Source organism: Balearica regulorum, chromosome 31 (genome assembly GCF_011004875.1).
Source record: "Balearica regulorum gibbericeps isolate bBalReg1 chromosome 31, bBalReg1.pri, whole genome shotgun sequence".
Classification (NCBI taxonomy): domain Eukaryota; kingdom Metazoa; phylum Chordata; class Aves; order Gruiformes; family Gruidae; genus Balearica; species Balearica regulorum.
Genome location: NC_046214.1, coordinates 1,199,652 through 1,210,342, shown reverse-complemented (window position 1 = coordinate 1,210,342; position 10,691 = coordinate 1,199,652). Strand labels below are relative to the sequence as shown.

Here is a 10,691-nt window from a genome sequence, read left to right as displayed (position 1 = left end):
GGCCTCGCGTTAATTATTAACGGGGCTCGTTAACCGCCCCCCACCTTCCCCCCCCCCCACCCCCCACCCCAGTGTTTGCTCGGTGACGTTCCCCGGGCAGGTGCCACGTTCACACCCCACCCCCCCCACACACCCAGCCCCACACCCCCCCCGTGCCCCACGGCGTGGGGTGGCTGTGGGGTGGCCGTGGGGTGGCCGTGGGGCAGCTGTGGGGTGACTGTGGGGTGCCCATGGGGTGCCCATGGGGTGGCTGTGGGGTGCCCATGGGGTGAATGGCTGTGGGGCAGTTGTGGGGTGGTCGTGGAGCACCTGTGGGTTGGCCATGGGGCAGCCGTGGGGCAGGTGTGGGGTGGCCATGGCTTGGCCGTGGGGTGGCCATGGGGCATCTGTGGGGTGGCTGTGGGGTGACCGGCTGTGGGGTGGCCGTGGGTCGGCCGTGGGGCAGGTGTAGGGTGGCCATGGCTTGGCCGTGGGGTGGCCGTGGGGCATCTGTGGGGTGGCTGTGGGGTGACCGGCTGTGGGGTGGCCGTGGGTCGGCCGTGGGGCAGGTGTAGGGTGGCCATGGCTTGGCCATGGGGTGGCCGTGGGGCAACTGTGGGGTGACTGTGGGGTGGCTGTGGGGCAGTTGTGGCTTGTCCATGGGGTGCCCATGGGGTGGCTGTGGGGCAGTTGTGGGGTGGTTGTGGAGCAGCTGTGGGTTGGCCATGGGGGTGGCCCTGGGGCAGCTGTGGGGCAGCCATGGCTTGGCCATGGGGTGGCCGTGGGGCAGCTGTGGGGCTGAGGAAGGGGGTCTGGTCACCTGGGTGCCCTGGGGTAACGGGGTCCCATTGGGGTGGTTATGGGGTGAAGTGGGGCAGCCAGGATGTCTGGGTCCCCTATAGGGTCTGTGGGGTGCAGTGGGTCCTTTACAGTATCTATGGGGTGAAGTGGGTCCCCTATGGAATCTGTGGGGTGAAGTGGGTCCCCTGTGGTATATCTATGGGATGATGTGGGTACCCTATGGAATCTATGGGGTGATGTGGGTTCCCTGTGGTATATCTATGGGGTGATGTGGGTCCCCTATGGAATCTGTGGGGTGAAGTGGGTCCCCTGTGGTATATCTATGGGGTGACGTGGGTCCCCTATGGAATCTGTGGGGTGAAGTGGGTCCCCTGTGGTATATCTATGGGGTGAAGTGGGTCCCCTATGGAATCTATGGGGTGATGTGGGTCCCCTGTGGTATATCTATGGGATGATGTGGGTCCCCTATGGAATCTATGGGGTGATGTGGGTCCCCTGTGGTATATCTATGGGGTGAAGTGGGTCCCCTATGGAATCTGTGGGGTGAAGTGGGTCCCCTGTGGTATATCTATGGGGTGACGTGGGTCCCCTGTGGTATATCTATATCTATGGGGTGACGTGGGTCTCCGACAGAATCTATGGGGAGATGTGGGGCGGGGTGCCCCCATTCCCAACCCCCCCTGCCCCGCTGCCTGCCTCCTGCCTGTTCCCTGCCAGATTAACGCGGGATTAAGCAGGCCCCGCCCCCCCCCCCCCCGACGCCGCGCGACAACAGCCGCGCCTTGGGCGTGACGCGGGCGCTGAGGTCATCGCCTGGGCTTGCTCCTCGTTAACGCTTCATTACACTCGTAAAAAATGATTTTATTTTTATTTTTTTTTGTTTTTTTTTTTTTTTTTTTTTTTTTTAAGGGCCATAATCAAGGGAACCAACCAACCTCGTCGCCCGGCTCGGGCAGGTGGCGGGTGATTGGTTGGTGGTGGAAGCCACGCCCCACTGGTGTAGGGGGGAGGGGGGAAGGTGACAGCGCCTCGTGTGGGATGCTCGACCAATGGGGTGGCTTCATCTTGGGGTGGGTGGGTCTTGGGAAGAGTTCAACCAATGGGGTGGCTTCATTTTGGGGAGGGTGGGTCTTGGGAAAAGTTCAACCAATGGTATTGCCCCAATTTGAGGTGGGTGGGTCTTGGGAAGAGTTCAACCAATGGGGTGGCTTCATTTTGGGGAGGATGGGTCTTGGGAAGAGTTCAACCAATGGGGTGGCTTCACCTTGGGGTGGGTGGGTCTTGGGAAGAGCTCAACCAATGGTATTGCCTCAATTTGAGGTGGGCGGGTCTTGGGAAGAGCTCAACCAATGGGGTGGCTTCATTTTGGGGTGGGTGGGTCTTGGGAAGAGCTCAACCAATGGTATTGCCCCAATTTGAGGTGGGCAGGTCTTGGGAAGAGCTCAACCAATGGGGTGGCTCCACTTTGGGGTGGGTGGGTCTTGAGGAGAGCCCAACCAATGATCTCCCCCTGATCTTGGGGTGGGAGGGTCTTAGGTTGAGCCCAACCAATGACATTTCCCCAACCTGAGGTAGGTGGCTCTCAAGGAGTGCCCAACCAATGGCGTTTCTCCAATCTGAGGTAGGTGGGTCTTAGCAAGAGCTCAGCCAATGGCGTTTCCCCAGTTCGGCGTGGGGCGGGCTGGAGCACCTGGCTGCCGTGGCTCCATCTTCTCTTTGAAGCTCCAGGGTTGGTGGCCACGACCCCTCCCCAGATGGCTCCTACCTGACCCTCCGTGGGGATGTCCCCGATGTGGCCGTGCCACCGAAGTCAGGGCCACCAAGAGTCCTCCTCAGCGAGCCAAAGCATCTCTAGATGCCTCCTCCGGAAGGAAGGAGACCTCTTGCCTTGCCAACTCGTCCTCCTGGTGGCCACGAAGCCCCCAGGGCTTCCATGGGCACCATCTTAGAAGACAAAGGACCCTCCCCAGAGGTGGGGCGGGGTGGAGAAGGTGACCTCCCGGCACCGCCCTTCGGGGGACAAAAAGGCACAACCGAAACAAACACGTGGTCACCAGCCTAAGAAGAACCCAGTAGACATTGGGTTGACCAACCATCATGGAGTTGGGTAACCCTTGTTGGATTGACCAACCCTTGTTGGGTTGGCCAGCCATCATCGGTTGGGTGACCTTCACTGGGTTGACCAACTTTCTTGGGTTGGTCATCCCTCACCAGCTTGGTTGACCCTTGTTGAGTTGGCAGACTCTTGTTGGGTTGGCCAACCGTCATTGCGTTGGATGACCCTCATGGAATTGGGCGACCCTTGTTGCATTGGTTGATGCTTGTTGGGTTCTTCATTCCCATGGGGTGTCTCCTTTTGGCTAGGCCGGATGGCCAGCCGTAATTGGGCAACCATCTTTGGTTGGTAACCCTTGTTGAGTTGACCAACTCCATTTGGGTTGAAGGACTCATCCACCAGCATCCCATGTCCTCAGTGCCACCAAAAGGCCACCACAGCCCCAGGTTTTGGTCCTTCTGAGATGGTAGGAGAGCGCGAGTGAAGGAAACGAGGTTTGTCTTCAAATAAAACCGACTTCTCCTCCCCGGAAAGTCACTTTTTTTTGGGGGGGGGTGGTGGTGGTGGGAAAGGTTTGACCTCAAAACGATACCCGTGGCCACGAGTGGACACTGGGCCTGTGGACAACCCTGGAGGAGAAGCGATATCAGGGATTGATCTTGAAATCTAATTATTTTTGGAAGGTGGTGGTGGGGACGACAGGTTGAAAGGACAAAATTTCCCACCAAACATCACAACGTTTTAATTTCTCCTGCCTTCCCGCCCACCCTCTCACCAGCTTCACCAGGTGACCCCCTCAGCTCTACCCACAACCTCGCCGCAGCTTCTGTTGTCCCAGCGTCCTGCCCCGGCGAGCAGTGTGGTAGAGCGGACGTGGTCCTCCGACCTCCCGCTGACCACTTGGAAGCTGCTGGAACGTCACTAGTTGTCCTTCATGATCTTCTGGATCCACTGGGCGTATCTACAGACCTTGGTGTAGACACCAGGTCTCTTGGGCTGCCCACACTTCTCCATGCCCCAGGAGACGATACCTTGGAGGGTCCCGTTGCAAACCAGAGGTCCTCCGGAGTCGCCCTATGGAAAGACTTGGTGTGAACCCACCATTCTCCACTGGATCACCCAAGCTTTGTTGAGTTGGCCAACTCCCAGTGGCTTGACCCACCTCATTGGATCGTTTGACCTCTCTAGGTTGGCCAACCGTTGTTGGGTTGGCCAGCCGTTATCGTTGGGTTGGCCAACCGCCGTTGGATTGGTCACCTCCAACTGGTTTGGTGAACCTTTTGGGGGTCGATAATCTACAACTGGGTCAACCAACCCCTGACGTTGGGTTGTCCACGTCTTGAGTTGTTCCACCATCATTGTGTTGGGTGACCGACTCCCATTGGGTCAACTAATGCTTTAACCATCACCGGGTTGGTCAACCACACCAGCGGGTTGTCCAAATCTCTTTGGATTTGCCAGCCGTTGCCAAGTTGGCCGATTCTACTTGGGTTGGCCAACCCTTGTTGGGTTGAAGAACATCACCGGCTTGGGCAACACCTCTTGGGTTGACCGGTTGTTGAGTTGGCCAACTGTGAATAATTTGGCCAACCCTTGTTTGGTTGAGGAACATCATCGGGTTGGTCAACCACACCAGCGGGTTGTCCAAATCTCTTTGGATTTGCCAGCCGTTGCCAAGTTGGCCGATTCTACTTGGGTTGGCCAACCCTTGTTGGGTTGAAGAACATCACCGGCTTGGGCAACACCTCTTGGGTTGACCGGTTGTTGAGTTGGCCAACTGTGAATAATTTGGACCAATTTGGTTGAGGAACATCACTGGATTCATGGATTCATGAGCCACCGTGAGGTCAACCAACAGAGGAAGACCTCGTGGTGACAACGAGAGGACAATTCCCGGAGGGAAGACAACCTCCCTGGCGACAAATCGGCAGAAGAGGACATTTTGACCGTACCTGGCAAGAATCCCTACCGCCTTGGAGACTCCCGGCGCACAGCATGTTCTCGGTGATGGAACCGGGGTATAACCGGCGACACTCGGCCATCGAGAAGATGGTGACGTTGACGCACTGCAAGACGTCCGGGTAAGAAACTGAGACGGGAAACGGAGGGACGGGGTGGGAGAAGAAAGAAACCAGAGCAATCGACCCGAGAACCGGCAGAAATTCACCCACCTCCCACCCCACCACCACCAAAAATAACCCCCCTCCCACCGCCGACACCCCCCCCCACACCGTCCCGTCCCACCCCACCCCACCCCGGAGGAGAAGAACTTGCGTCTCTCCCGTGGAGATGCTCCTCTAGTTCGATAGTTTTGGTTTGGGGAAGAAAAAAAAAAAACCGAGTTTTTTGGGGAGCGTTTTCAAATTTGACGACGGAAAAGCTCAGCTCCGCCCCCTCTCCAGGGGTGAAAACTCCCCGGAAGGGGAAAATTTCCAAAAATTGGGTTTTTTTTTTTTTTTTGGGGGGTGGTTCTCTGAAATTCCGTCTGTCTTCGCTTCGTTACGTTTGGTTTTTTTTTTCCTTTCGTTTCCTCTAATTTCGTTTTTGGCTGGTGCTATTTTTCTCCCCTTTCACCCATTTTTTTCTCCAATTTCACCCATTTTCTCCATTTCACCCATTTTTTTTTCCCCCATTTCACCCATTTTATCCAATTTCACTCATTTTTTTCCCCATTTCACCCATTTTATCCAGTTTCACTCATTTTTTTCCCCATTTCACCCATTTTCTCCCTTTTCACTCATTTTTTTTTCCCATTTCACCTATTTCATCCCGTTTCACCCCTTTTTTTTTTTTCCTTCCAGGATTTTAATAGTTTTAATTTAATTCTCTGTAGTATTTAATTTATTTCAATTTTATTCTCCTCCCTTTATTCTGCTCAACTAATTTCCTTCCATTTAATTAATCTTTGATTTTCATTAAATTTTTTAAAATTATTTTTCCCCTTTTCTTTCCCATATTCCCTTTCCGTTTGATGGAACTCCGTAAGATTTATTTCTCGTTTGATCCGATATTCGATTTATAGAACTTTAGATGTTTTTAGGGTGTTTCTTCTCACTTCGTGTCATCATCTTTGGTATAAATTCACCCAATTTTAGGTTATTTCCTTCCTTTTCCTCCTCTGCTGCCCCTTTTGGTTTTCATTTCTTAAGAGAGGACCCAGATCTTCAGGAGACCACCTAGATGTTCAGGAAACCGCTCAGATGTTCAAAAAAACCACCCAGATGTTCAGAAGACCACTCAGATGTTCGAGAGACCACCCAGATGTTCAGGAGACCACCCAGAGGTCCAGGAGACCACCCACAGGTCCAGGAGACCACTCAGATGTTCAAGAGATCACCCAACTATTGAGGAGACCACCCAGAGGTCCAGGAGACCACCCAGATGTTCAGGAGATCACCCAGAGGTCCAGGAGACCACTCAGATGTTCAAGAGATCACCCAGCTATTGAGGAGACCATCCAGAGGTCCAGGAGACCACGAGATGTTCAGGAGACCACCCAGAGGTCCAGGAGACCACTCAGATGTTCAGGAGAGGATGTAGGTGCCCAGGAGAGGACTTGGGTGTTTGGAGAGGACCCAGATGTCCAGGAGAGGACCTAGGTGCCCAGGACGGGACTTGGGTGTTCAGGAGAAGACCCAGGCATCTGGGAGTGGACCTAGGTGTCCAGAAGAGGGCTCAGGCACTCATGAGAGGACCAAGGTGCCAAGAAGATGACCCAGATGTCCAGGAGGGAAACCCACACCTCTAGGAGAGGACCCAGATGTCCAGGAGACCACCCAGATGTCCAGGAGACCACCCAGGCATCTCAGAGAAGATCCAGGCGCTCCTGAGAGGATGCTGGTGGCCAAGGGGAGGGACTTGGGTGTTCAGGGGAGAAACCAGATGTCCAGGAGAGGACCCTGATGTCTATGAGGGCATCCAGGTGTCCAGGAGAGGACGTAGGTGCCCAGGGTGGGACTTGGGTGTTCAGGAGAAGACCCAGGCATCTAGGAGGGGATCCTGATGTCCATGAAGGGACCCAGCTGTCCAGGAGAGGACACAGGTGTCCAGGAGGGTACTTGGGTGTTCAGGAGAAGACCCAGGCATCTGGGAGGGGACCCAGGCGTCCAGGAGAGGACCCAGGTGTTCAGGAGAGCACCCAGGCACTCATGAGAGGACCAAGGTGCCAAGAAGATGACCCAGATGTCCAGGAGGGAAACCCAGATGTCCAGGAGACCACCCAGACATCTCAGAGAAGATCCAGGTGCTCCTGAGAGGACGCTGGTGGCCAAGGGGAGGGACTCGGGTGTTCAGGGGAGAAACCAGATGTCCAGGAGAGGACCCTGATGTCTATGAGGGCACCCAGGTGTCCAGGAGAGGACGTAGGTGCCCAGGGTGGGACTTGGGTGTTCAGGAGAAGACCCAGGCATCTGGGAGTGGACCTAGGTGTCCAGAAGAGGGCTCAGGCACTCATGAGAGGACCAAGGTGCCAAGAAGATGACCCAGATGTCCAGGGGAGAAACCCACACCTCCAGGAGAGGACCCAGGCATTCAGAAGAGGCCACGGGTACTGGGTACCTTCTGGGGAGGTGGTGGCCCCCCATCCTGACGTGGTGCAGGTGGTGCCAGGTTCCGGGAGACAGGAGGCGACGGGAACGGGCTGGATCCTGTTGGTGAGGGTGACGGGCGTCAGGAGTTTCAGCATCATGATGTCGTTGTCCTTGGTGGTGGGGTCATAGTTGGGGTGTGACACGAACTTCTGCACCATCTTCTGCACCTCGCCCCACTCCCGCGTGTAGAGGTTGTGCTTGCCCAGGCGGATGGAGGTGATCCTACAGCAGGCAGGAGGGACGCGTGGGACATTGGGACGTGGCCGTGGGTCCTGTGGGACGTGGCACGGCTGGGACACGGGGGAGATGGCGGCCCGGCCATGGGATGCGTGGGATGTGGCCAGGACACGTGTGGGACACGACGTGGCCCGTGAATGGGACATGGAGACCACGATGCAGCCGTGGCATGTGGTGGGACACAGCATGGACAGGACATGGGTGGGATATAGCGTGGCCCACCTGTGGGACGCGGGGTCTGCAGCATGACCAGAACATGTGTGGGACACGGCGTGGCCCACGTGTAGGACACGAGTTCTGCAGCAGGGCCAGGAGAGATGTGGGACATGGTGTGGCCCACGTGTGGGACACGGGGTCTACAGCATGACCAGAACACATGTAGGACACGGGGTCTACAACACGGCCAGGAGACATGTGGGACATGGTGTGGCCCACATGTGGGACACGGGGTCTACAGCACGACCAGAACACGTGTGGGACACGGGGTCTACAACACGGCCAGGAGAGATGTGGGACACGGTGTGGCCCACATGTGGGACACGGGGTCTACAGCACGACCAGAACACGTGTGGGACACGGGGTCTACAACACGGCCAGGAGAGATGTGGGACATGGTGTGGCCCACATGTGGGACACGGGGTCTACAGCATGACCAGAACACGTGTGGGACATGGCATGGCCCACGTGTGGGACACGGGGTCTGCAGCATGACCAGAACACGTGTGGGACACGGGGTCTACAACACGGCCAGGAGACATGTGGGACATGGTGTGGCCCACGTGTGGGACACGGGGTCTACAGCATGACCAGAACACGTGTAGGACACGGGATCTACAACACGACCAGAACACCCGTGGGCCACCATAGACCACCAAACCCACACCACGTCCGTGACCAACGGGTGAAACCACGACACAGGCCCCGCGTGAACCACGAAGACCACGCCACGTGGTTCCGGGTGATGGTGGTGGTGGTGGGGTATGCGGCTGCGCACACCGCGACAGGTTGAGGTGACGCCGTTCGGGTGACGCGGGGAGACGTTGGCCCTTACCCCGGCGTGGTGCAGTGGGCCGCCGTCACCACCCACTGCCTGGCCACGAGGACGCCGCCGCAGTAGAGCTTGTACATGTCGAGGATGGCCACCTGCCACGGTTGCGAGTGGGGCTCGCAGTCCATGCCGCCCACCACGCGCGTTTCGCCCGTCACCGAAGACGCTGCGAGGGGTGAAGAACCCGGGGGGGGGAGGAGAAGACGCGTCTCAGTGCCACCGCGTGAGTGTCTCCGCCTCCGGTTGACCCATCCGCCCCTCTACTTACCCGTGGATGCCACCAAGACCAAAGTTCCCAGAAGCTTGACGGTGCCCCATAGCCTGGGGGCCGCCGTGGCTCGTAACTCCATCGTCGTGGCCGCTGTGGGGTAGAGGTGTTAGTCCCGTGGTGGTGGTGGGGGGGTGGGTTTTGGGCTTCGCCTGGACCTGTTGGTCGACTCCCAGCTCCAGGAGAAGGTGAGATGTTTCTTGGGGGGTATCGTGGTACCTCCTCATACTTCGGGGTGGGGTGGGGAGGGGAATTGTGGTGGCTCCACACTATTTTGGGGTCTACACCAGCGTGACGGGGTCCCGTTCCCCCCCCCCCCCCCCCCCAAAACATTGGTCCCCTCCGCCCAGAGGTCGAAGCTACACAATTCGCCCCGTCATCGTGCTTTTGCAACGGTGACATCATTATCCCGAGTGCCACGGCGGCAATCAACACAGTCATCGTTAATGAGGTCCCTAATTATGGGCTCCACCAACTCCTCCGCCTCCCCCACCTTGTCTTGAGGCGATTGACCTCCCAGCACCTCGCACTGCCCTTGGATGCCTCCCTCGGGCTGGGGCTGTGGGTCGTACCCCCTGGAGATACGAGCTTGTGGGCGCCCCCCCCCCCCCCAACCATGGTTGGGGGTCAAGGTTCTTCAAGGGGTTGGAGACACCTTTGGGTGTGGGTCGTTGCTCCCCGTGGAGTTGTTGGGTTGTAAGGACGTGGGTCATTGCTCCCGGTGGTTGTGGGTCGTGGTCCCCCATGGCTGTGGGTTATGGTTGTCCATGGGTCGTGGTTCTCCATGGCCATGGGTCATGGTTCCCCACGGTTCTGAGTCACGGTTCCCCACGGCCGTGGGTTGGAGGCACCCATGGTTCTGAGTCATGGGTTCTCATGGCCATGGGTTGGAGGCACCCATGGCCATGGGTCATTGCTCCCCATGAACGTGGGTCGTGGTTCCTCATGGCAGCGGGTCATTGCTCCCCACGGAAGAGGGTTGTGGGCCCCACAGAAGTGGGTCAAGGCTCCACGTGACTGTGGGACACGGTTCCCATGGCCATGGGTTGGAGCCACCCATGGGTGTGGGGCACCACTCCCTGTGGACATGTGCCATGGGCCCCATAGATAAAGGAAGTGGGCCCCATGGACGTGGGAGGTGGACCCCATGGATATGGGTGGTGGGACCCATGGAGATGGGTGGTGGGCCCCATGGACAGAGGTGGTGGGTCCCATGGATATGGGTGGTGGACTGGAGAAGGTGGGGGCTGAGGGAGGAAGGTTGAGGATGGAGGGATGGAGAGAGAGCAGAGATGGAGGGGTGGATGGAAGGAGGGACGTGGGGAAGGAGGGATGGGGTCAGTGTGGGGCAGGAGGGATAGAGATCATGGATGGAGGAAGCATGGAGAAGGAGGGATGGAGTGATCATGGAGAAGAAAGGATGGCTGGAGATCTGAGATGAAGGGATGGATGGAGATCTGGGATGAAGGGATGGATGGAGATCTGGGATGAAGGGATGAAACAAGCGTGGAGCAGGAAGGATGGATGGAGATGAGGGATGGAGCAAGCGTGCAGAAGGAAGGATGGAGATCGGGGATGGGGCAAGGCTGGAGAAGGAGGGATGAATGGAGATCAGGGAGGGTGCAAACATGGAGAAGGAAGGAAGGATGGAGATTAGGAATGGGTCAAAGATGGAGAAGGACGGAAGGAGATCGGGGATGGCTTCAAGATGGA

At 57.3% G+C, this 10,691-nt stretch overlaps 1 protein-coding gene across 1 annotated transcript; it reads right to left on the bottom strand.

Annotated features, from left to right (window-relative positions):
• Window positions 1-3,757: 3,757 nt before the first annotated feature.
• On the bottom strand, window positions 3,758-9,060 carry LOC104631446 (kallikrein-14). Its single transcript, XM_075738260.1, has 5 exons — window positions 8,979-9,060; window positions 8,714-8,876; window positions 7,394-7,647; window positions 4,789-4,925; window positions 3,758-3,910 (listed from the first exon to the last, which is right to left on the bottom strand). Exons 1-5 carry the CDS (start codon window positions 9,058-9,060, stop codon window positions 3,758-3,760), a joined length of 789 nt encoding a protein of 262 aa, XP_075594375.1.
• Between the last annotated feature and the right edge of the window lie 1,631 nt (window positions 9,061-10,691).

What these genes read in the sequence shown, in the direction of transcription:
- LOC104631446 (XM_075738260.1), bottom strand. Translation starts at nt 9,060, where the DNA reads ATGGAGTTACGAGCCACGGCGGCCCCCAGGCTATGGGGCACCGTCAAG. An exon ending in GCCCACTGCACCACGCCGGG is followed by an intron (nt 7,648 to 8,713) that starts GTAAGGGCCAAC and finishes TGCCTGCTGTAG; the next exon opens with GATCACCTCCATCCGCCTGG. An exon ending in GCGGTAGGGATTCTTGCCAG is followed by an intron (nt 3,911 to 4,788) that starts GTACGGTCAAAA and finishes GTCTTTCCATAG; the next exon opens with GGCGACTCCGGAGGACCTCT.